General features: G+C 43.6%; 4 protein-coding genes across 6 annotated transcripts in view; 3 read left to right on the plus strand and 1 right to left on the minus strand.

The window, feature by feature from the left end:
* The first annotated feature begins 65 nt into the window (after positions 1 to 65).
* LOC130380277 (uncharacterized) lies at positions 66 to 4,098 on the plus strand. Of its 3 annotated transcripts, none has more exons than XR_008895250.1 (5): positions 66 to 362; positions 537 to 935; positions 3,453 to 3,584; positions 3,660 to 3,738; positions 3,849 to 4,098. XR_008895250.1 is itself a non-coding variant. In XM_056587431.1 (5 exons), the coding sequence occupies exons 1-5, from the start codon at positions 284 to 286 to the stop codon at positions 3,942 to 3,944; spliced, it is 780 nt and encodes a 259-aa protein (XP_056443406.1). In that variant the 5' UTR covers positions 66 to 283; the 3' UTR covers positions 3,945 to 4,098. The 3 variants fall into 3 exon arrangements, 2 of the variants coding, with proteins under 2 accessions (XP_056443406.1, XP_056443407.1); XM_056587431.1 differs by having other exon boundaries at positions 3,665 to 3,738; XM_056587432.1 differs by having other exon boundaries at positions 3,677 to 3,738.
* Positions 4,099 to 7,037: 2,939 nt separating this feature from the next.
* Positions 7,038 to 11,308, plus strand: cdk9 (cyclin-dependent kinase 9 (CDC2-related kinase)). Its single transcript, XM_056588251.1, has 8 exons — positions 7,038 to 7,182; positions 7,284 to 7,397; positions 7,700 to 7,781; positions 8,039 to 8,129; positions 8,324 to 8,490; positions 8,937 to 9,108; positions 9,512 to 9,660; positions 10,112 to 11,308. Exons 1-8 carry the CDS (start codon positions 7,130 to 7,132, stop codon positions 10,475 to 10,477), a joined length of 1,194 nt encoding a protein of 397 aa, XP_056444226.1. The 5' UTR covers positions 7,038 to 7,129; the 3' UTR covers positions 10,478 to 11,308.
* A 1,209-nt stretch (positions 11,309 to 12,517) lies between these two features.
* Positions 12,518 to 16,700, plus strand: LOC130380524 (folylpolyglutamate synthase, mitochondrial-like). Its single transcript, XM_056587760.1, has 5 exons — positions 12,518 to 12,521; positions 12,648 to 12,914; positions 15,650 to 15,904; positions 16,036 to 16,119; positions 16,546 to 16,700. The coding sequence occupies exons 1-5, from the start codon at positions 12,518 to 12,520 to the stop codon at positions 16,698 to 16,700; spliced, it is 765 nt and encodes a 254-aa protein (XP_056443735.1).
* Positions 16,701 to 19,573: 2,873 nt separating this feature from the next.
* The window catches only part of fpgs (folylpolyglutamate synthase), a 6,591-nt gene continuing 1,238 nt past the window's right edge, over positions 19,574 to 24,926 (minus strand). Inside the window, exons 3-16 of the mRNA XM_056587761.1 lie at positions 24,635 to 24,763; positions 24,312 to 24,365; positions 24,108 to 24,172; positions 23,836 to 23,950; positions 23,399 to 23,476; positions 22,835 to 22,896; positions 22,420 to 22,522; positions 22,220 to 22,297; positions 21,965 to 22,112; positions 21,748 to 21,831; positions 20,738 to 20,888; positions 20,224 to 20,296; positions 20,021 to 20,087; positions 19,574 to 19,938 (exon numbers count right to left, since the gene is read on the minus strand). Coding sequence (XP_056443736.1) covers positions 19,583 to 19,938; positions 20,021 to 20,087; positions 20,224 to 20,296; positions 20,738 to 20,888; positions 21,748 to 21,831; positions 21,965 to 22,112; positions 22,220 to 22,297; positions 22,420 to 22,522; positions 22,835 to 22,896; positions 23,399 to 23,476; positions 23,836 to 23,950; positions 24,108 to 24,172; positions 24,312 to 24,365; positions 24,635 to 24,763 — 1,563 coding nt within the window. The 3' untranslated portion in view covers positions 19,574 to 19,582. The remainder of the gene's footprint in view (positions 19,939 to 20,020; positions 20,088 to 20,223; positions 20,297 to 20,737; positions 20,889 to 21,747; positions 21,832 to 21,964; positions 22,113 to 22,219; positions 22,298 to 22,419; positions 22,523 to 22,834; positions 22,897 to 23,398; positions 23,477 to 23,835; positions 23,951 to 24,107; positions 24,173 to 24,311; positions 24,366 to 24,634; positions 24,764 to 24,926) is intronic.

The raw sequence follows: 24,926 nt of genomic DNA on the forward strand, positions 1-24,926 counted from the left end.
AAAATGTTAACATGTTTTCTGCCATATTTTTATTTATATTTGTATTGTAATGTAAAATAAAAGAAGCTTTCTCTATCTTGTTTGATGCCAACTGAAATTTCTGTGTGTGCACCCTTGACAATAAAAAAAAAAAAAAAAAAGTTTAATCTAATATGGAAATGTAACGAAACTCAGGTCGTATCACCTCGCCTGATACGCATATAGAAATAACCGCAACATTTTCCACAAGGCCAACCAATCACAAGTCATTTTTAATCCTTCCGCCTTCAGTCAATTGGGTGTGATGAAAGTATCAAATGTCTTCACTCCTCCACAGATCATCATGATGAGCTGGACGTATGTCTTTCTTCCCGTCATCTTGGGTAAAATATTTACGTTAAAATTTCTATTTCAATAATACATGAGTTGTATATGATGTCCTGTGTAATGATTGACAGGTATTTGGTCTCTTAAAATCACATTTATATATCATCATATGTTCCTCCATGTTGCTGCACATTTGATCTTAATGCTAATTGAAAGTATTTTTCGTTCAGGTGCTGTTGTGTCCTGTCAGGACGTACTCTCTAACCCAGTAGTGGAGCTGACCGTGAGACCAGGAGAAAACGTTACTCTATACTGTGACTGTAAACTCACAACTAATGTAAATCTTGTTTGGTACAGGAACTGTTCTCATGAAAATCAGCCAACACTATCTCTGAATTGGAAGGACAGAGATCAAGGCATTTTTGGTTATGGCAAGGATGGAGGAAATTTCTTCCATTTAAATATTCTGTGGAACGCTTCGTCAAACTCATACGACTTACTGATTAAGAACATTACTGATTCTCACCTTGGTCTCTACTACTGTGGAACTGAAAAACTGAATGGGGAAAAAGGAAACAAGAAAGAATGTATCTACACCTATGGTAAAATAATCACAAGGATTTTGTTTGGTAAGTTGACTTTTTTTGTGGTCAAAATCATTAATATGAATTCAATATATTATCATATGTCGGGATCTTATGCAAATGTGTTCCAAGTCAAGCACTTTTTAAAGATGGGCAGGATGTGCTGATTGGAGGCATTTGTGCCGCTACCATCTCCACCATTACAATTACATTTACAATCCCTACGATCGTCCTGCACTTTGAAGATAAAGGTCAGAACAATTGTAGAGGCTAGAGAGCGTACTGATTAATTTAATGTTTAATTAATCAAAATGTTCCTTTATTATATCCAATATTTCAATTTATTACAGTTTTTTCCTATCGTTTTAGGCAATTTACCTAAACCATGTTCACATTCCCTAAACACTTCACACAGTGAGCATACCAGTAGACCATGTGAACCAAACTGTGGTTACTTGCCCCTATGCTAAGATACAAATGCTGGCAATGACGCCTTCTTCCAAATTTCATGGATACCTGCCCCAGTCAATGTTCACTACCGGCAAAACGCTGTGGAACTACAGCATATTTTACCAATGTTTAGATACTCTGTTCAAAACAGTGAACTTTCTGTTCAAAACCTAACAGTAATTTAGATCACTGTAGATGGAAAGATGCTGCATTTGGACAGACAAATGAAGTTACATGTTTGAATAAGAAAAAATATTTAGTTGATAGTTTATTTATTTTATTTTACAGTAATTTAGATTTTTTTCCCCCTGTGCACCATAGTTCTTGGTCAATTGGCATGGAATTACTTTTTTTTACGTAAAAGCAACACTACATACAAAAACACAGAGGATAAGTTTTGCAATGCAAAACACCTGGTGGTCATATGCGGAGGATAGGAGGTGTAGTGACTAAGCCCTAAACTTAGTACTACTGGTTGTTGATTCCGTTTATAGTTTCCGACGTGCGCCCAGCGCCCTCCAAGTACCGCAAAAACGAAGACAGTTCAGTTATTTTGCTGGTTTATTTTCCTTCCAATAATACACAGCCGCAGTAATTCTAACTCAAATATATGTAACAAAACAATAAACCCGAATTCCTCACTAAACTAAGATGCATTAACACACGGGGACACGGGCACACGGGCACAGTCGAAAAACTGTTTGCTTCCCCATCAACAACCCCCTGTGATCAGGTTCAATCAGGTTAAATGCCTCACTCTGCTGACCCGAGGTCAACTGAACCACACAGCCCCCTAGTGGCACGGGGTAAAATTACACGAAAATAAAGCACATCTAATATGGCTCCTACAGGAGGGATTAGCCCAATTCTGCGCCACTGTTGGGCTATTGTAATATACAGTATGTGCAGGTTTTGTGCATTGCATTTTTGTTTAGACACATTTTTTGACTTTGTAATGTATTTTCTTGTTAGTGTAACCACTTGCACTGTGACAAAAATCTCCAAAAAGTGAAGCACAGTGAAAAAAAACTGTGGTTTTGTGGATTTGTTTCTGGACATAATTACGTACTACGTATGGAATTGCATTACAAAAACTGAAATATGTATTCTCAGTTTTCATAATAAAACACTTACCGTATTACGTTTTACAATTTCAGTACATTACCACACTCATTGTGACATCTTTTTGGGATAGTTAAACCGACATAAGAACACTGTCAGCAGATACTGGGCTTGGATTGTCATACTGAATATTACAAACTTTATTACTGTAGTCCAAAGAAGTGTTGTCTGTGTTTTTCTCTTTTTTCAAGCAACACTACAGAAATCTATGCAAACTGGAGGACACCGCAAACATTTCTATATGCAATTGCAATGCTTCAAGCTGTTAGTGATTTTCTAGGTCATAGGTTCGAGAGGGAAAACATGGTTAAGTTATGGCAGCATTGTTGTGGTGTGGTTTGTATGTGCATTTTGCACAAAGGTTAACAGATATGCAGAGGGGTGTCTCTAAAGACACTGTGTTTAAGTGATAGAAAAGTGACCATAGTATGGGTACATGACCGAAAACGATAGGAAAAAACTGTAATACATGAAAACATCAAAATAAATCAGCCAGCATCCTTCAGCAAAAGCTTTCGGCCCTTTCCCACGAGGCGACTTACCCACGATAATGAGTTCACCGAGGGGAGGGGGGGAGCGACCAGGGCTGAGGTCGGCTCTGAGGGTTGTTTAGTGTGTGGGCTCTAGAGACACGTAAATGTGCTGCCCCCCTTAGGGGTAGGAGGGCAAAGTCTTTTTCAAACCAGTTTAGTATTATGCGGCCTGACTGCGTCCTGTAGAGGGGACTGAGACTGAAATCGGCGATGACGGTGGAACAGACAACGGGAGGAAACAAATGACCAGATAGCGTAGTCCGCCACTGATTGTCAAGACCGGTTGTATAGTGTGTACTGCCAAAGTCCTTCCCATCTTTAATAGTCACCTAGTGGGCAGGAGCATTCAGGAGTTATATCCTGGACAGTGGTCGAACAAACTTAACTTCTATGAACCAAGATTGTAGAAAGGTAAGAATATTATTAAAAAAAATAAAAAAATATTATATTTCCTTAGATATCCCTTTAGATGCTGGTGCTGGAGACCCTGCTGCTCCAGACTGTGGACAGTGCTGGATGCTGCTGGTCACCCTGTGCCCGTCCTCTGCTCTCCTCTCTTTGTTCCTCTACTTCCTCTGCAGTCACATGGGTAGGACATCATGTGCTTTATGTCACTGGAAGTCTTTCTGCACTTCATTTGATTGCGTTGTCTCTTTTATTCTAGCTCAGCTTCTGTTTCAGTTCGTGCCGGAAAACACCCTGGCATCTCTCAGGAAACCAGGCCTTTAACACCACGACATGAGGTATATGATAGTACACCTCATATATAAAATTACGTTAACACTCTGTTCTATTAAAAAGTGTGCTCAGTCGTTGTACTGTCCTAATGTCACGTTGTGTCTCTCACACGCAGGAGGAAAACTACAGCCGAGTGTTTTATGCTGTGTTGGAAACTCCACACCACAAAGGATCTCACAGCTTCTTCGCCCGCAGTACGAGTGGGCTTTGAGAGGCGTATTGGTTATGGTTCCTCCCACCACAACACACACAACACAGACAGCCCACTCACGTCACACTCGCATAGAAACACAAAGTCAGACAAACAAACACACACGCATGCACACATTGAAATGACCTTGTGGTTCTTATCATTTGATGCCTTATTTAGTGCACAGTATTACTGTAATGCAATCAATGCACTGTATATTCGACCAAAAAAATGTAAACATGCATTTGTATTTCATTGTAGTCCCTAAAGTAACCAGTCTGGTTCTTTTATTTTTGAAAAAAATAAAGTCCAAAGAGTGTTACATTTTTTTTTAGTACTCGCTTTCCATTACTGTCCATTACTGTCCGACTAATACTCTCCTAAGAAAAACCTTTGGGATCGATTATTTCTCAATCGCGATATAAATGAATATATACTGTGTGTTCATAAATAAATGAATAAAACCCTACGAAAGAAAACATATTACCTCATTGACAATTTAATAAAACTCCTCAATCAAGATCACATTGCTATGACTACAACATGAGACCAGTGGTTTGTGTTGTTCAGCTACAGAATGCTATCGTGGTTTTCCTGTTTGATTCTCATCAGTTTATTGTTAGCGTGTTCAATCCTTTTTTCATTGAGGTGTGGGCTGGCCAACCACAGCCATCGGGTTGTTTGTCAGAGCTCCATCTTCCTCACATCCTCTTAGTATTGATGTCAGTTCTGAGGGTTGGACTCGCAAAATTGTAGGTCTCTGTGAAGGTAGAGGGATATCCAGTGTCGTGGAACACACAACTTCTTACCATGGATGGTTCTCACATGTATGAAGTTAAAAAAACAAACACTAGGAAATTAAGGAGGTTAAAATTATCAACTGGTAGAAGCGGTTCTTAAACCTTTCCATTTCCATTAAACCATTTCCTGTGTTCTCTTTCTTGAGTCAGGTGTTGTCTGATCAACTCTGGGCTCTTTAGCGGCTGGAGTCGGTACAGAGTCAAGATATCAAAAAAGGTTGGTGCTAAGTTATTGCTATTTTCATCTTGATCAATCTCTTTTTCTTACACTAGGCCCAAAATATATCAAACAATATCCACATATACATACGTAGGCACTGGCAGAAACATTAAACTTGCATTATGAAACTTTGGACTACAAGGTTTCTCATGGATAAAATGCGCCCATCCACAAGTTGTGTTAAAACGCAGGACAAGGGTTTGAAGCACCTGGGGAATGTGTATCATTATTAATTAATTTCATTGTTTAAATTAGTTGAATACTTGCCGAATATTCAATTTATTTGCTTTTGTGACTCTGCAACTTTGCAACTTTGCAAAAACACAAGCATGCAAACCAATAACAATAGTCAATGTAAGTCAAAACTTATTTTTACCCAGAAGGGGGCGTGGATGTTCTGACAATGTTGTTCTGATGTTCTTAAAAGTCCCACACAGCATCAGGCCCTAGGTGTGTCTGTGAGGCCGTTGTATCACTGCATCCCACCACTAGAGGTCAGGATGTTTGCTGGATAGACTGATCTATCCAACATAGGTATAGGGGGACACTCGCACTAAGTCATAGTGCAGGGCAGTTTTTGAAACCAGTTGAAATGACCATTCACAGACACACCTGGTGGTAAAGTAGGGGCCCTTTGAAGCAAAAGAAAAGTAGTATCTGTCACAGCAAACTATGATTTATGTTTTTAACATGAATGATGACACTCCTACTAATACTAACACCAACACTAATGATAATAACACAGCTCAGAATTCAATCAAATAAAAAATCTCAAATAGGACAATACTTGCCTTTCTCTGTTTCAACAAATACTCTGTATGGAAACCGCAACTATCGCAGCGTCTCATACTTATCACAAACTAGCAGTCAATTGTCACATCTCTTTATATTGGAATGTACTTCTGCTCAATCAATGTTTATCCTCAGCTTCTGATGATTTATCTTTCACCAGAAGCTGGTTGGTTAAAGTTGGTTCACGGCTTTCTGGCAAACAGAAGAAAAGGGGTCTAGGATGGTTGTCTCCAGACTATCAAACAGGATACCCAGAAACCCCAAAATGAAACTCTACCACCAACAACAGCCAGCGGAAACATTTGTGGTTTCTGCACACAGTCCAACTGGCAAAGCGCACACACACACACGCACAGACACACACACACACACACACACACACACACACACACACACACACACACACACACACACACACACACACACACACACACACACACACACACACACACACACACACATACACACAGTGGTGGACAGTAACGTACTTAAGTAACTTTTCAGGGTATCTGTACTTTACTTGAGTAAAGTACAGATTGAGAATCATTATTTTGTGAGACTTTGTACTTTTACTCAACTAAAGTTCGTAGGAGAAAATTGTATTTTTTACTCCACTCCATTCGACGCACACACACACACACACACACACACACACACGTGTGTGTGTGTGTGTGTGTGTGCCTGCGCGTGCCCCTGCGCGCGTGAATGTGATTGTGTGCGATTGTGTGTCTGTATGTGTGGGTGTGTGTGTGTGTGTCTGTGTGTGTGTGTGTGTGTGTGTGTGTGTGTGTGTGTGTGTGTGTGTGTGTGTGTGTGTGGTGTGTGTGTGTGTGTGTGTGTGTGTGTGTGTGCGTGCGTGCGTGCGTGCGTGCGTGTGTGTGTGTGTGTGTGTGTGTGTGTGCGTGCGTGTGTGCGTGTTTCGATTATGGCAGGAAATTGAAAAATGAACTAAAATTGAAAAGACTATAACCAAATACATTATGCCTTGAATACTATGAGGGAGGTAGGCTATATGTGAAACCTCACCTGAGAAGACAGAACTTCAAAATGTACTTGAACATATGAAAGAATATATGGAGAGATTAAGAATAGTCTTACATAATAATAATAATTAACCGGCCCCATTAATTAATTAGTCTAACTAATTGAACATAGATTTCCCTGTTGTTTGAGCAACAGTCGGCGGCAACTTAAAACCGTGAAGAAAAGTAAATAAATATGAACTGACATTTTTCTCATTCATTGAGGTGAAGCAAGTTCCACCCTCGTCCAGTAGGTGGCAGCCTGCACAAGCGCGTTTCATGTTTATTTAATTTGCAAAAAAGAAGAAGAAGGACCGGGAAACAGGGGAAGAAGAAGGTTTCCGTTTGCGCTACTGTTTACCAAGTCCAGAGATGCAACGAGAAAAGACAAGCAATGCGGCTGCCGCCGCTGCGGCCGCTGAGAAGTATGCGAAATATCGTCTTAATCTGTGGTTTGCTGGCGTTCGTTTTCCCTTTGTTTGCTTCGACTTGTGCTAGTTGGTGTTTTAAAGTGTGTTTTCCCTAGGCCCGACCGAGAGGCCGCCATCATGTCCAAATACTACGACGGCGTGGAATTCCCTTTCTGCGACGAGTTCTCAAAATATGAAAAGCTGGCTAAAATTGGACAGGGGACATTTGGGTGAGTACAATGAAGCGGATACATCTATATCTTTAGTGCCATTAATGTATTCGGTCATGTTACCAACTTTCAATTAACAAAGTACAGCCTCAGATTAGCCTTTTTGCTAGCAAGGGTTAATTAAAGAGACTAGGTAAACACAGCCTTTTCAATGCATTTCATCGACTTTGGGACGTGGTTGACATAGTTAGCAAGACTACCCAGCTGTATAATGGGATTGTATTTGTACATTTCTGGGTGGCTTGGCTTCTATACAATCATTACCTGGCTTATATTGTTGTTTGATTCTGTGATTTTTACAGAGAAGTATTCAAAGCAAAGCACCGGCAGACTACGAAAAAAGTTGCCCTGAAGAAGGTTCTCATGGAAAACGAGAAAGAAGGGGTACGACTTTCAGTGTGTTTTTGCCACAGTCTCAAAATTAATCAGTGTAAATCAAGTCAGGCTTTCTAGTCATGTGAAATGTAAATGTGTCCATTCCAGCATTGCATAGTGACCCTTGATTAAGCCTAGCTGTATTTTAGATGGCAGCTCTCCATCTCGTCTCTCTGCCTGATGCAAAAACAGGGACTAAGCAGGAGGTCATTCCTCGGCTAGTGTTGCTGTGCACTATCTTATGCATTATGTTCTCTGTGTTGTAGTTTCCAATCACAGCTCTGAGGGAAATCAAGATCCTACAACTGCTGAAACATGAAAACGTAGTGAATCTGATTGAAATCTGCCGAACCAAAGGTTGGGGCCATGTCTGCATTGTTGTATTGGTGTATAATGTTTATGTATTTATTGTTGAATACATTGGCTTGGCTGCCTTGTACATGATCAACATAGGTTTATTTGGGTTAGAGTTATTATGTTTGACCATATAAACAGATTATATTATTTTGTTATCCTTTTATTTAACAGTTCTCTCTCCTTCTCTTTGCCAGCCACTCAGTTCAACAGATACAAAGGCAGCATCTACCTGGTGTTTGACTTCTGTGAGCATGACCTGGCTGGGCTGCTGAGCAACGCCAATGTAAAGTTCACCTTGGCAGAAATCAAGAAGGTCATGCAGATGTTGCTCAATGGCCTTTATTACATCCACAGGAACAAGGTGAGACCTACGTGTTTTACATGCTGCCAGGTGCAGCTTTGCTCCTTTAGCACATGCTCTGCTACAGTCTCACTGCTCTAGAGGTACGGCGCTGTTTAACTTATTCGGCATTCCGAAGAGGGGTTTAACTATTCACATCTAAATCTGTACCATGCGGGAGGGCATGCACGCACGCACGCACTATTCGGGATGAAAATACTGTGTGGATGAGAATAAAGGACCCCATATTTTGGCCAATTTTGGAGCCATAACCATATAATCTAGATAAATACTACTTTATATTAGTGTGACTTTATTATGTAGCCTCAGGACTTGCGGCTTAACATGGACTTGGAAGTGAAAGGCTCATCACCTGAATGGTGACCTGATGACTTGTCTGTTTTCATGTGTAGTTTGATATTAAATAGGGAAGTTCTTCATGTTTTAATGGTGGCATTGCGGCTCAGATCCTCCACAGAGACATGAAGGCGGCCAACGTGCTGATCACCAGGGACGGCGTGCTGAAGCTGGCTGACTTTGGCCTGGCCCGAGCCTTCAGCCTGGCCAAGGGGAGCCAGGGGAACCGCTACACCAACCGCGTGGTCACCCTGTGGTACCGGCCGCCAGAGCTGCTGCTAGGTAAAACGTCCGGGCTCTCATAGACACACGAGCGCCCCCGCAAGCTTCCATAGAATATTTGTTGGAAGGTGATTCCTACAAATGACTTATGAAGCCAAATGCAAGAAACGTAATCATCAAACAACCGTTTGCTGTTTGTTGGATTGGCAGTATGCAAAAGGCCGTGTGTGTGTGTGTGTGTGTGTGTGTGTGTGTGTGTGTGTGTGTGTGTGTGTGTGTGTGTGTGTGTGTGTGTGTGTGTGTGTGTGTGTGTGTGTGTGTGTGTGTGTGTGTGTGTGTGTGTGTCAGAATAAGAATGGTTAGCTAGAACGATGACAAACGTGTGCATAACCATCGTCTCCAAAGCCCTTTTGTCTGGCTGCGGTTCAACACTGACGGGGCGGTGGGCCTGCTCTGCTTGCAGGCGAGCGGGACTACGGGCCGCCCATCGACCTGTGGGGCGCCGGCTGTATCATGGCCGAGATGTGGACCAGGAGTCCCATCATGCAGGGCAACACAGAGCAGCACCAGCTCACGCTAATCAGCCAGCTGTGTGGCTCCATCACCGCTGACGTAAGCCCCCCCATCCGCGTCTACCTCTGCATTTTGACGTGTGGAGTTGTGTATGTCGATGCCATGCTCATCGCCATGTTAATTAGGGCTGGACGATTTGGGGGAATTAATCGAATTGCGATTATTTCGACCCATATTGCAATTTGGTATGCCATTTTTCTTTTTAAAGTTCCTTATGTTCAGTATTCACTAATCATATAAACTGCTCGTTCCTTTAGGCTAGGCCTATGTGTTGTGATGTAAATTTTTTTTTTAAATATTGAATTGTAAAATAAATATGAATCTTACTGAACTCCAGTCAGTAACTAATTAACGCTGTTTTTCTTTTTATATAGTTCTAAAACACAAATATTATTTGTAGTTATTATGGCATGTGGAATAGAAACACCTATTGAATCAAAAAATGAACTGTTCCAACACTAATACCAATGAACCCAATTTACTGACCCAGGTGTGGCCAGAGGTGGACAAGAAGTACGAGCTCTACCAGAAGATGGAGCTGCCCAAGGGCCAGAAGCGCAAGGTGAAGGACCGGCTGAAGGCCTACGTCAAGGACCCGTACGCCCTGGACCTGATCGACAAGCTGCTGGTGCTGGACCCGGGGCAGCGCATCGACAGCGACGACGCGCTCAACCACGACTTCTTCTGGTCGGACCCCATGCCGTCGGACCTGAAGAACATGCTGTCCACGCACAACACCTCCATGTTTGAGTACCTGGCCCCGCCCCGCCGAAGGGGTCACATGCCCCAGCAGCAGCCCAATCAGAACCGGAACCCGGCCACCACCAGCCAGACTGAGTTCGATCGGGTGTTTTAGTAGGGAGCGATGCGCACCGAGAAGAAGAAAAAAAGAAACGCACAAAAAAAAAAGAAAATTGGACTGGGCGTTTGGACCGTTGCCCCCGGCGACGTACAGAAAGGCGAGGAGAGTCTCTCCCTCTTGATGGAGGTTGGAGCTCTAGACGCTGTGGGAGCAGTAGGGCATCTGTTACCATGACAACGTTTGCGCTGTATTGTGGGGTTCAACGCCAGATAACATAAAGGCTGGTTGTCGATCAAGAATGTAAACGTTGTCATGAAGAGCCAAAGGCAACACACTGTCGGAGGAGTGGAGTATAGCTACATGTGGTCCTCTCCAGTCTGACTCTTTACGTGTGTCGCTCCGATTCCCAAGTTATAGTGACGTCCTCCCAGTGTTACCGTCTCATTAAAAGATGATCCCGTTTTCTACATCATTCATCTGGAATTGTGTGTTTAGCCCATGAAATGACCTTGTATGAAATATTGGTACATTTAAAATGTGCATGTGACCTGCCCTGCAGACTGCTATGTCCTGTTTTGCCCCTGATCCGATAAGGCATAACTCAGAACTGCCGCAATGACTGGATTTGTTCGGCAATGGCTACTGCTCCAACGGGAACCAAGCGGTCGACAGCGTTTCCTTATTAGTTAGAGGGTGGCCCAACTCCTTTGTTCTAAGGCTGGTCCACTGAACAAGGGGTATTGGCCCATACTAGTTGGCCATAAGCCCTTATTAAACAGCACACCTGAAAAATTAAGTTAAGAAGATTTGTTGCTAACTTTTTATGCTGCAGAAAATATTCTTATTAAAGAATCTCAGTCAGTTCATCTGGGTTGTCTGAATCGTTTCCTTTTCTTAAATTTCTTGTTTATATAACTTATGCTGTGCCATTATGGGCGGTTCCATGACGTTATAGCATATGAACTACACACTGTTAGAGACACGCACACACACGGCAGCCAACAGGGCATCTCTATGAACATGACAGTATTGAATTTATGTTTGGGGTTAAGTAAACTAAATTATTCAACATATGACATCACTTGCAAGGCAGTCATTCTAATTGTAAAAGGAGGATTTGCCTTAAAGTGAGCATTTACTTTTCAGCAGTTTATTTTCAATAGAAGTTTCAAGTTACACTTTATGGTGCACTACGAGCACAGGAGAGAGAGGTCCATTTGTAACCGGAAGGTTGCTAGTACAAACCCCGGCTACGCTGTCGATGTCCCTGAGCAAGACGCCTAACCCCAACTTATCCCGACCAGCTAGCTATCGCCTTGCATGATTGACTCCGCCGTTGCATGCGTGTATAAAAGCGTCAGCAAAATCCCCTAAATGTCAATGTAACAACCTTTTACAGTGTGTCGTTTATATGCTTTACTGTCATGGAACCAGTCGCGTAAATATCGACGGCCCGGACGCCGCCAGGGGCCCATGGAGGCTGAAAAAAAAGGAGCTGTCCAGCTCGGCTGCATAGGCCAGTGGTTCCCAACCTTTTTGGACCAGTGTACCCCTTGAGCTGTGATCCAACTGCTCATTTAAATAATACTATATACAATTATTCGGAGTGAAAAAAAATACCTTTTATTCAGTTTAATGAGACACTTGCGCTTGCTTGTCTTTCAAAAGCTTTGACAGTTCTGGGGGCAGTGTGGCAACAGCTGCCGCCAAGCTGCTCTCCACATTCAGTCTGTTTCTCTGCCTGGTTTTGATGTGAGTCAGGGCTGAGAAGGTCACTTCACACATGTAGATTGATCCAAAAGGCAATAGTTCATTTAATGCACATTTCCCCAGCTCATGATATTCCTTTTCAACTGACTTTTCAGCATGTGCCATCTTTTGCACACGATCAAAGGACAAATCCACCAGGTTTTCTGCAGTCTGGCAGGAAGGCTGCTGCTGCTCTCAGTTCCTCTGAAGGGGTTCCCCACCCAGTTCAGTTGCTCTGACTTTTCTTCGATGTCGTGGAAGTACTGGTTGAGGTCAGTTTTGAGTTTGGAGAGATGTGTTCTCATGATTTTGACTATAGAATAGTTCAGAATCAGTGGTGGCAAGATGGGTAACAATAGGGTGGAAAACAGCACACATCTCCATTGTCACATTTCTTCTCCCACAATGTGACTTTATGTATGAATCCATTCACTTTGTCATACATGTTAATTATGTGCGAGTCCTTGCCTTGAAGTGACAGGAACCGTTGAGTTCATTCAGCTTGGAGAAGACATCGGCAAGATATGCAAGGTGTGCAACCCAGCCTGTGTTCTCAAAAACAACCGCAAGAGGGTGCAAGTGCTCTTTCAAAAAAGCAGACGCCTCGGCGCGAAGTTCGAAAAGCCTCCGCAGGGTTTTGCCGCGAGACAACCAGCGAACTTCCGTGTGAAGCAGCAGCTGATCGTGCTCTGCCCCGCTGTCTTGACAAAGACTCTGGAACAATCGGGGATTCATAGGCCTGGTGACCTGAATGTAATTAATCACCTTAACTGCGTCATCCATAACAGCACTTAACTCAGGGCTCATCCTTTTGCTTGCGAGAGCCTCCCGGTGGATAATACAGTGATTCCACTTGATTTCGGGGTTCACCATCATGACACGCCCATGCAGCCCACGCACTTTCCCTGTCATTGCAGCCGCGCCATCAGTACAGATGTGACTGCATGACTTCCATTCCAGATTGTTATCTTTAAAAAAGCTGTCAACCAACTGAAATAGTTCTTTGCCGGTTGTCTGTCAGCTTCTTGCGAAACAGAATATGCTCATGCATGTGTGTCCGACTCTTCTTTATAGCGCACAAAGGCCAAGAGCTGAGCCTCCCCACTCACATCCGTCATTTCATCTAACTGCAAAGCGAGCTGACCTGCTCTATTCATTTTATTGAGCACCTGCTCAACAATATTAGTGGCCATATTGTGTGTGTGTGTGTGTGTGTGTGTGTCGTGTGTGTGTGTGTGTGTGTGTGTGTGTGTGTGTGTGTGTGTGTGTGTGTGTGTGTGTGTGTGTGTGTGTGTGTGTGTGTGTGTGTGCGTGCGTGCGTGCGTGCGTGCGCACGCGTGCGTGCGAGCGTGTGTGTGTCTGTAGCTCAGACTAAAAGCTGCCCACCTGCCCAGTTGGGCGGGTATACCTGTTCTCCCGGCGGGGAAACCTGTTCTTGGGCGGGGATACCTGTTCTTGGGCGGGGATACCTGTTCTTGGGCGGGGATACCTGTTCTTGGGCGGGGATACCTGTCCTGCAGCCTAGCCAGAGCTAGGCTGCAGGTGCTACCTACCAAATACAACCCTTTATTATGGTATCCTGCACACCACCATCCACACTGTATAATGCACTCTGGCCATCAACTTGAATCAGTTGCCCATGTTGTGAATGGCTGTACTATGTACAAAGGACTGTATATTGCACGCCGTGACCGACTTGTCGATCTAATTTCCAGCAATGTTAAGGAAGTATCTCTAGAAAATGTGACCATGTACAAACATTCACGCATCATGCCGGAATGGTTCAACAGCCCTATTGATGTGATGTGTAACATCCCAAATACCCCTGATGTCGTTTTTTTAAACAGAGACAGAAGGGAAGTGATGTTACTTGAGATAGGCTGTGTATTTGATCTGTACATGGAAATTGCTTTCAACGATAATATCATTAAATACCAGCCCATTCTGGAAATACTAAGGGACCTAGGCTACCAATGCAAGCTAATAGTGTTTATTTTTGGAAGCTTGGGGCATGTCCACAACCGTGTTTTCAGTGGGTTAAGGCTGGCTGGGCTCTCCAGCAGAAAATCTAAACAATCAGCAAAGTTCGGCTCCATATCAGCAGTGATAGGCAGCCTGGCAGTGTGGCGCAGAAGATGTTTTTTGTACCCTTGAACAATGACTTATCTTATCTCTGAAATATTTGAATCTTGTCTCTTGTAATGTGATTGGTGGATTCAAATAAAGAATTAAATGTGTGTGTGTGTGTGTGTGTGTGTGTGTGTGTGTGTGTGTGTGTGTGTGTGTGTGTGTGTGTGTGTGTGTTGGTTAGAACTGCCTCTCTACTAACTAATTTGTTTGTTTCGCAAAGGTGGAAGACCTAGACAATCTCAATATCCTTCATGTGACCGGGACAAAGGGCAAGGTGAGTGAATTCCCCTAAGAAGTCGTACGTTCTTTACATGAAACATTAAAGATAGATTCAGTAATCCATGACCAGCGTATATTAGGAACAGGCCCTCTGATTAGCAACACTAAAGTGTATGACTTCGATTTACATTTTTCAGGGATCAACATGTGCTTACACAGAGCAAATTCTCAGAAGCTACAGGCTTCGCACAGGATTTTTCAGGTATAAAACAGAATTGAAGTTCCCAGTCCAATCTTACTGATTATTTTTAATATTATATAACATGAACATGTCACCAGCCAATCAGATTGAACTGAGCATGTAGCTTTTACATTTTTTATATTTTATAAATGTAATTGCCCTATTGTGAGAATTGTTTCCCATTTTGCAGTTCACCACACTTGGTTGAAGTAAGGGGGAGGATTCGCATCAATGGACAGCCAATTGGAAAAGAGCTTTTCACAAGGTATTTCTGGCAGATTTATGGAAGACTGGATGAATCAAAGGTTGGCACGGGCAATTTGTGTTGGAAATAAGATTTATTAATGTGAGCACTCCTTTCTCTAAACGCCCCACATTTCCAGTCTTCCTCGTTGCAGCATACAACCCTGCAATTATAGTTTCTTTGAGGAACATTAAAATGTGGCTTGCTGATAACTTTGTCAATATGTGTTTACATTGACATTTAGGGCATTTAGCGGACGCTTTTATCCAAAGCGACTTACAATAAGTACATTTGTCATAAGAAGTGAAACAATATTTCGCTGTCAGTACAGTAAAGATGTTCATAGAGCCAAGTTGAAGCACTAACAATCGCTAGGCTAACCCATTGATTTATATTTGTCTTATATGTATGCATCTAGTGTAGTGTAACCGCAGGAGCTCAATTGTCCTACGGCATTACATGATGCACACTATTTAATGTGTTAACTGTAATTTTTCCTAAATTCTCCAGTCATTAAATTGCATCATCCATCATTGCTTGGATTCAGGTGGATTTGGCGGTAGTTGAAATGATAATCTGTGGCGCCTATGATTGCACCAACATTATAAAGTAAGTTTTTGTACCATTCTGTCTCCACCTCTAGACAGCCTTAGAAAAAATGAATTTCAAGCCCTTCAATCATTTAAAAGTGCAGCATGTTGGCTGAAACCCCTACGTCCTACGATAACAAACCCTGATGTCTCTCTCCAGTGTCCCCTGTGGGTCTGTCCAGAGCTGGAGGACTACCAGACGGACTGTGGACCTCTGCAGCTGGGCCTGGCCGGACAGCATCAGCGCTCCAACACCTCCCTGGCCCTGCAGCTGAGTCACACCTGGCTGCAGAGGAGGCGTCTGCAAGGTACGTGGAGGACACTTCCATCACTTCATGTTTGGATCGGTTTACATGTCGTAGGAAAGACATTGATGGGTTGAACTAGTCCTGCCTCAAGCTGTTGGTAATCTTAATCCTATCTGACTCCCTCTCTACAGACCAGAACTTTCCCTCCACCACTCTGGAGGGTCCAGGGGTCCCTCTGGCCACTCCTTTCACACCAAGCCCCATCATGACCAAAGGTAGCGCACTATTCTTTCATGAGGTCAGACTGAACATCCCTTAGCTCCTCTGAACAATCTAAAGGAAAGAACTCTATTAGATTCAGCAATGGTGTGAGGGGAGCTTCCAACGCAAATTGCTGTAATTTACTACATTTTTCTACATTTTCCCATAGACAAAAAATATTATTTATATTTCACCTTTTATAACCTGCATTGCCATATTCTAAATGTGAAATGTTGGGGTTCCATCATCACTTGTAGCATTGTCCTTACTACTAGCGCTGTTGGGATGATGGTAGATTTGATATCACCATAAGAATAACTCCCTCATGCAACATGCAAATAGCAGTTGCATGAGGTTGGCACTAGGGTGCAAGATTAATACACCTTGATGCTAGTGTGGCCAGGCCTGGAATGAGCGGGAAAATACGTTGGCGTGTGCAAGGCTGGCAGACACGGTGTGGGCGGGTCGCACCCAGACGCTGAAGAACGGCGAGGTCACCTACTTCCTGGACGGAGCTCACACCAGGCGCAGCATGCAGGCCTGCGTGAGCTGGTTCCAGGAGGCAGCGGTGCGCTGCGAGAGGAACCCAAGGTGAGCGGAAAGGGAACGTTCTCTAAAGGCCAGATAAACCACTCCCTGAGTCCTGCGCCGCATGCAAAGGTCCGCGGAGATCCGCAGTCGCTACTCAGAGTTCTGCGGGTCGAGGACCCTTTTTTTATTGGACTCTGGGGCTGGGTGAGGCTGCACACCTGTTGCACATTGAGTAATCAGTGTGATGAAACCAGTCATCTCTCAAAGAGAGATCTCCAGATGCTAGAGGAGCACCCTTGTTACGTTCGGGATCAAATCTTTGCATTAATCCCGATTTTTAACGTCACCATCCTCCGTCCTTTGTCCTGTGGAGCCCAAAATAAGTCACCTATTGCCAATAGGAATGAAGAAGCAGTGCTTCTTGGGAGTTGTAGATCAGGGTTTGAAGCACGTACCGAAGCTTCAGTGTTACACTGCCATCACTACCTATTGGTGTGTGGCAGCCACAAAGGTGTTGGTAGCACGGATCTTTGCCACTATGGCATTTCTCTAAAAGCTTGTAGGCCTGTTGGGTGCCTTCTATTTCTTTTTTACATGCCAAAAAGAGAGATGGCTCATCCTGAAATAATTGTTTGAATTGCTCAGTGCTGGATGAGGACGTTTCTGAACTCGTTCAACAGAAACCTGCATTCAGCAGATTCTTCAAGAACAAGCTGCAGATTGCCAGGTCGCAAACTTTGTGTCTGTGGATGCAACACGTGAACCACTCTCAGAGTATAACTATCACAATAACATTTCATCACCTGCAAAATATCTATGCTTCTAAATGTACAAGTAAGCATTTCCTTAACTTCCATTTGATCATCCGGTTAAAATCATTATCAATTTACATCCAAAAATTAAAAAAGCTGGCAAAGAAGGATGGGATTTTCCTTATCACATGGGATGATAAGGAAAATAACAGACATGGGTAAACAGGGCTACACTACACAGGGATGGTGATGGGAGAGACAACACAAACCCACCTGTACAAGTAGGCTGCCCTATATTCAGGTGGTGAATGCATTATGTGTAAATGTTTCACTGCTTAGTATTTTATCATCATGACAAAACTTTCATTGTGCACTCACCTCTTCCTCCTTCTACCTCTGGACTGTATTTGTCTCTTTTTCTCATGTCTGTGCTTTCTTTTAAGGTTTGTCGTATATTGTCATTATATTTTACTTCTGTCAACTTGGCCAGGCCTTACTCGAAAAAGAGGTAATTTGACCTCAAGCAATTCTTGCCTGGTAAAATAAAGGTAAAGAAGATAAAAAATCTATATATATTATAAAAGATGTGTGCCTTACAACTATCCTTTAGGGATATTGGGTTTGAATCCTTCATACATTTATGTTGTGTCTACTTGGCTCTCAAGCGGGAAGGTTAGAGTTAAGGATGGTACAATTTAGGTGTAACGTTGATGAAGTTTAAGATTAGGATGGTTATGTCGTTTTAAGTGGTTCCATTCAGGATTAAGGGGGTTTAGGTTTATGTCAGAGATGCTAAAGTTTAGTCATTGGTTTCGATCGCAAACTATGAAAATGCATCATTATCAAAGAATATTGAAGTATGTAAAAGAGACCAGGGTGGAATTAGGTGGAAATAAGATATGAACACAAGTTATAGACAAAGTTATATTTATATAGTGTTTTCTCTCCAAATAAATAAAAAGTACAAACAAAGCAAACAAAAATCGATCATTAGGACCAAAGAATGTAAAAAGGCTTTTGATGAACTTACCGGACACATATTAACTTAAACTGAATCTGCTTTCAAGGCAAAGTATCTGTAGTTATGAAAATCGGCTTATTGCCTTATAGCTGTAATCCACTGCAGCTCAACAATGATGAAATGCACCTCCTTTTGCTGGGCTCACAGATGACAGTTTAAGAGGTTCATAAATCATTAAGTTCATGTATACAGGTTTGGATTAAAGTCATAGTCCCAACAACCTTGTCACTTCAAGACAAGTCTGATTAGAAACAGTGCGAGAAGGAAGAAACCGTTACGCCTCGTGCCCACTGCACCGTCAGTCAACGGACGTGGGAAGGCGTGGCTGACGGATGGGGGAGTAGTCTTTGCAGAGGCAACCGTCAGCCAATCAAATCGCTTCGCCGGGTTCTTCCCGCTTCTTCCTGCTTGTTGCGAGGCAAGAAGACCCGCTTTCCCCCTTTCCAGTATCGTCAGAGCCCGAGTCGCGTCACAGTGCTTAAATTTGCATACGCGATCTGATTGGATGACGGAACCGTCGCTGCCGAAAAAGTTGAACATTTTTCAACTTTCTGACGGTGGCGAACGCTCCAAGTCAACGGACGGATCCACAATGCATTGCGCGACCGTCCCCATTCAAAGTCAATGGGCAACGGACAACTGACGGAGGTAGTGGGCACGGGGCGTTACCCTTTGTCATACCACACATAAGAACAACCAGTCGGCCCTCTTATAGGCCACACCCAAATCAGGTTCATCCAGATAAAGAAAACCATCCAGTCTACAGGAATGAAGCCGTTACACCAGAGGGTTGAACGTGCTCCCCCTAGGCTCCCCCGAAAAAATAAAAATAAAAACGCCACACATGTTGCAGCTCACGTGTCTCCTCCACTCGCACGCATCCCAAAATGAAATCGGGCTCGGGCTCATAATTACAGTTAATGTGTCGGGCCGGGCCGGGCTCGGACAGAACTTGCACGGGGTCGATCTAAGCTCCATCTCACACTATGCAAATTGATCATTATCGACGAATATTGAAGAAGAATGTAGAAGAAGAATGTAGAAGAGACAAGAGTGAAACTAGGTGGGAAAGGCATGTTTACAAATCAGGTTCATCCAGAAAAAGAAAACCATCCAGTCTACAGGAATGAAGCCGTCACACCAGAGGGTTGAACGTGCCCCCCGAGGCCGCATCTACTTGGAGCAGGACGAGGGGTCCAGGTGTTTCAGCGCCCCGCCCACCAGGTACAGGCTCCCTGTCACCAGGACGTGGATCTCCCTCACCTCCCGCAGGAGCGCGGCCTTGGCGGCGAGGCTGGGCTTCACCGGCGCCTCGCGCTTGTCCGCGTCCCGGGACAGGAGGACGGGGTCCCGGCCCTGAGCGGCCCACTGCAGGGCGCTGAGGATGCAGGGGAAGACCAGCGCGCCCGGGCCAGTGTCCCGGTCGGGGGGCGGAGACTCCCCGGCGCCTTGGAGCCGCTGCCAGCTCCTCTCGTTGTCCCGGCAACCACTCAGCATGTTCTCCACCGACGCGTCGAGGTCCTGCTGGTCTGTGGGACGAGACACACTGTCTAATGCCTCCATATTTTATTAACATTAAAACCAATTCTGCATGTTTTCCGGTTCTATTACCTGGGTTGCAGGATGCGTTGGCTTCAGTGATATTCGGGCAGAACACGGCAAAGTCAAATTGACATGGCTGAAACAGGATAGAATATTGACTTAAAATCAAACCAACAACTGCTCAAAGAAGTGTGATCAACAGCAGGCCAAAACAACAACTTTCTAACAGCTGATTATTCATCACGATTGATAGTGGTGGGTGTGTGTCTTACCACCAAGTTTAGCATGGCGGCTGGGTCTCTCCCTCCTGTGACGTTGAACACCAACACTCTCGCAACGGGGCCACTGCAAAACAGCAATACAACTAGTTATACCGGCTGATAGTCCGAACCAATTCATGGATTTGAATAGCCAGTAAACCCCACTCCTCCTGCTCAGGTGATCAACACTTTAAAGATGTGAGACCAAATATCTATGTGAAAAAAAAAGAAAAAAAGGAGCTATTCTAGTTCTGCATCTAAATTCACTAATACCTCCACGTGTACCCCACTCAGCCAACCCCCTATTACTTTACGCGAACCTCTGCAGAGAAGGGCGCAGCATCATTACGCTCTGGGGGGGCCGCACGTCTATGGTACACGCTGGTCCCTGACGTCCCCTCGAGATGTGAGGGCGTTAACGGACTCTGAGTAGCGACTGCGGATCTCCGCGGACCTTTGCATGTGGCGCAGGAGGACTCAGGGAGTGGTTTATCTGGCCTTTAGAGAACGTTCCCTTTCCGCTCACCTTGCGTTCCTCTCGCAGCGCACCGCTGCCTCCTGGAACCAGCTCACGCAGGCCTGCATGCTGCGCCTGGTGTGAGCTCCGTCCAGGAAGTAGGTGACCTCGCCGTTCTTCAGCGTCTGGGTGCGACCCGCCCACACCGTGTCGGCCAGCCCTGCACACGCCAACGTATTTTCCACACTTGCATCAAGGTGTATTTGCATAATCTTGCAAGTGCCAACTTCATGCCACTGCTATATGCATGTTGCATGCGGGAGTTTCTGTTATTTTTATATTAAATCAACCAATCATCCCAACACAGCTAGTATGGATGACAGTGCTACAAGTGATGATGGAACCCCAACATTTCACGTTTAGATTATGGCCATAGCTTATAAATGTTGAAAGATAAATAATCATTTTTTTCTAAGGGAAAATTTAGATCGGCTGCCAACTCTAAATGACAGCAGTTTGTGTTGGTAGCTCCCCTCACGCCACTGCTTACAGAGTTCCTTCCTTTAGAGAATTTGTTCTCAAAGTGCGGCCCGCGGGCCAATTGCGGCCCGCGGAATCATTCCTGGCGGCCCGCAATGACATACATAATTATGTAAGTTATATAAATTTAAAAAAATATATACATATTTTTATTATTATATCAATATTAATTTAAACAAAAATAAATGAATATGAAGAGAAAAGTCGACTCTCTCTAGCTTTCAATTAAATCCTTTTACATTTGTTAGTTTTAATCCGAATGTACATTACTTTGAAAGCCTGAACCTCAGTTTCGTGATTTAGACCTCACTTGACCTCACTTGACCTCACTCCCAGAGGTCCACGGTGCAATGTTTTTTTTTACCACTGGGATGCTGGCGGCGTTTCCCGCCGATTTTTTTTTCCTTTGGCGGCCCTCAGTCAAATTTTGGGTTTCTAAATTGACCCTCAGTTGTCAAAACTTTGAGAACCCCTGCTTTAGAGTGTTCAGAGAAGTGAAGGGATGTCCAGTCTGATCTCATGAAAGAATATTGCGTTACCTTTGGTCATGATGGGGCTTGGTGTGAAAGGAGTGGCCAGAGGGACCCCTGGACCCTCCAGAGTGGTGGAGGGAAAGTTCTGGTCTGTAGAGAGAGAGTCAGATAGGATTAGGATTAACAACAGCTTGAAGCAGTACTAGTTCAACCCATCTGAAACCACGATTTCTGTCATGGAAACCGATCCAAACATGAATTGATGGAAGTGTCCTCCACGTACCTTGCAGACGCCTCCTCTGCAGCCAGGTGTGACTCAGCTGCAGGGCCAGGGAGGCGTTGGAGCGCTGATGCTGTCCGGCCAGGCCCAGCTGCAGAGGTCCACAGTCCGTCTGGTAGTCCTCCAGCTCTGGACAGACCCACAGGGGACACTGGAGACAGACATCAGGGTTTGTTATCGTAGGACGTAGGGGTTTCAGCCAACATGCTGCACTTTTAAATGATTGAAGGGCTTGAAATTCATTTTTTGTTCACGTACCTCTATCTCTGAGGCTCTCTGTTTCAGGACAGCCATGGAGCCTTCAGGCTGCTTGACCGTGAAGGCAGGAACCTCTGGCTAACCAGCGAAACAATACACATGATTCTCTCTTAAAACTCTGACAATAACTTTGTCAAGTTTCACATACCACGTTGAATGTAACAGGCTGGAACCCTCTCAACATTGTACGGGGAACGCACCTTAAAGATTCCTCCTTTATGCCAAGCAATCTCCTGGATGGTGTCCCCGAGAATTTGAGTGTGGTCGATGCCGAGAGATGCGACGCCACACACCCATGGTTTCCTGATAGGAGGGGTGTACCACAAGCCATGCAGGAGGGAACAACACATCATCACATTCTGTCCACACATTCAGCGACTGGCTACGAACCGACCCACTAATAGAGGAGCTGTAATCCCAAGGCCTGATCAAGACGTTATTCTTATTGGACTCTATTCTTTGTTTTAGTGTGCAACAACTTATAGCCCAAAGATTTTAGAGTGTTTACAGTGGGTAAGATTGTCGAATAACTGTCGTACCGGTAAAACTGTCTGTCGAAACTAAATAGGCAGCAATGTTGTAAAGAAATGCAGGCAGAATGGTGCACACACTTACTTAGAAATGTTGGTGGAATCATAGGCGCCGCCGATTCCCACTTCAACTACCGCCAAATCCACCTGAATCCAGGGTTATGGATGATGCATTTTAATGACCGGAGAATTGAGGAAAAATACAGATAACATGGTATGCATCGTGTGATGCCCTGGGACGATTGAGCTCCTGCGTTTACACTGCACTTGATGCATACATAAGAGACAAATAGAAATATTGGGATCCAGACATTAGGGATCATAAACGTAATGAATTCATCCTTAAGGGAGATAATAATAATAATAATAATACATTTAATTTAGAGGCGCCTTTCAAGACACCCAAGGTCACCTTACAGAGCATATAGTCATCATAAATCGTTTAAAAAAACAAGACATTGTGGAAAAAATAAAAATAAAAATAAAAATAAACATAAAAATAAATAAATAAATAAAACAAAAACAAGACAAAACAAAACAAACAAACAATCAAAACAGTGATCAGTTAGACGTTTTGTGCGAGTTTGAACAGGTGAGTTTTGAGTTGAACTGAGTTGAGTGAGATGGTTGGCAAAATTGAGGTGCATACCTTCTCCTGCAGGAAGCTATGGAAGCCCAGAAGGGTGAGGAATTGGAAGTAATTGGGCATGCTGCCACTGTGTGCTTCCTAAAGACAACAAAGACAGCAATGTTAGAAGTTCAATCAGACCTCTCCTTCTCTGCCCTAGTCTCCATTTTATTAAACATTCATTTTATCAGGAATACTCAATGAGAGTGTTATCTGTTTTGCGTCCAGTAACAATTAAATATGTCGAGTCGTTTTTAGATGGCAACATCGTACATATAATACCTCTAACACCTATTGACAAAGTTATCAGCAAAGCACATTGAAAGTTCCTCAAAGAAACTTATATTAGAAGGTTGTATGCTGCAACAAGGAAGAATGGAAAGGTGTGGCGTTTAAAGAAGGGAGTTCTCACATACATAAATGTATGATTATTTCCAACACAAATTGACTGCTCCAACCTTTGTTTCATCCAGTCTTCCATAAATCTGCCAGAAATACTTTGTGAAAAGATCTTTTCCAATTGGCTGTCCATTGATGCGAATCCTCTCCCTTACTTCAACCAAGTGTGGTGAACTGCAAAATGGGAAACAATTCCCACATTAGGGCAATTCCATTTATAATCAAAGCTACTTGCTCAGTTCATTCTGATTGGCTGGTGATAATGTTCATGTTATAAAATATTTAAAAGAACCAGTAAAATTGGACTGGGAACTTCTATACTGGTTCATACCTTAAAAATCCTGTTCGAAACCCGTAGCTTCTGAGAATTTGCTCTGTGAAAGCACATGTTGACCCCTGGAAAATGTACATCAGAGATATACACTTAGTTTTGCTAATCAGAGGGCCTGTTCCTAACATCCATTGGTCATGGATTACTGAATCTAACTTCAATGTTTCATGTAAAAAACGTGACTTCTGAGGGGAATTCACTCACCTTGCCCTTTGTCCCAGTCACATGAATGATATTGAGATTGTCAAGATCTTCCACCTTTGCAAAACAAACAAATTAGTCTAACTAAAACACACACACACACACACACACACACACACACACACACACACACACACACACACACACACACACACACACACACACACATACACTCACACACACACACACACACACACACACACATACACTCACACAAACACACACATACACACAAATCCTCCAATTGATAAAAACTTTTTCCACCGTGTATCCACTAATTCAACCCACTCCATTCAAATTATGTTATGAGGATATTGATGATTTACCACAAGGCCAGCTCGCTCCAAGAAGCTCCGCATAGACACGAGGGGAAATTCAGGGTTCCGACCTTCTCGCTGCCACTGCTCGCAGAAGCTGGCATGTGATTTAAGTGTGTCAAGGGTGCAGATTGCATCCTGTATATGGTGAACGGGAAAAATGATTATTCTGTGTTGAAGATACAGCAGCTTTTTCTATCTTCAGCTGTAGTCCTCCAGACCAAGCTTATTTTTCTACCTCAGTTTCCTCCCGAAAAACAGTTGAACCCTTATATCCAATCAGAAGAGGTATATCCTATTT

This window comes from Gadus chalcogrammus, chromosome 4, assembly GCF_026213295.1.
Source record: "Gadus chalcogrammus isolate NIFS_2021 chromosome 4, NIFS_Gcha_1.0, whole genome shotgun sequence".
Lineage (NCBI taxonomy): Eukaryota > Metazoa > Chordata > Actinopteri > Gadiformes > Gadidae > Gadus > Gadus chalcogrammus.

What these genes read in the sequence shown, in the direction of transcription:
- LOC130380277 (XM_056587431.1), top strand. Translation starts at nt 284, where the DNA reads ATGAAAGTATCAAATGTCTTCACTCCTCCACAGATCATCATGATGAGC. An exon ending in CTTTCTTCCCGTCATCTTGG is followed by an intron (nt 363 to 536) that starts GTAAAATATTTA and finishes TTTTTCGTTCAG; the next exon opens with GTGCTGTTGTGTCCTGTCAG. An exon ending in CTTCCTCTGCAGTCACATGG is followed by an intron (nt 3,585 to 3,664) that starts GTAGGACATCAT and finishes ATTCTAGCTCAG; the next exon opens with CTTCTGTTTCAGTTCGTGCC.
- cdk9 (XM_056588251.1), top strand. Translation starts at nt 7,130, where the DNA reads ATGCAACGAGAAAAGACAAGCAATGCGGCTGCCGCCGCTGCGGCCGCT. An exon ending in GCCGCTGCGGCCGCTGAGAA is followed by an intron (nt 7,183 to 7,283) that starts GTATGCGAAATA and finishes TGTTTTCCCTAG; the next exon opens with GCCCGACCGAGAGGCCGCCA. An exon ending in ATTGGACAGGGGACATTTGG is followed by an intron (nt 7,398 to 7,699) that starts GTGAGTACAATG and finishes TGATTTTTACAG; the next exon opens with AGAAGTATTCAAAGCAAAGC.
- LOC130380524 (XM_056587760.1), top strand. An exon ending in ATCGGGGATTCATAGGCCTG is followed by an intron (nt 12,915 to 15,649) that starts GTGACCTGAATG and finishes CTCCACCTCTAG; the next exon opens with ACAGCCTTAGAAAAAATGAA. An exon ending in AAGCCCCATCATGACCAAAG is followed by an intron (nt 16,120 to 16,545) that starts GTAGCGCACTAT and finishes TGGCGTGTGCAA; the next exon opens with GGCTGGCAGACACGGTGTGG.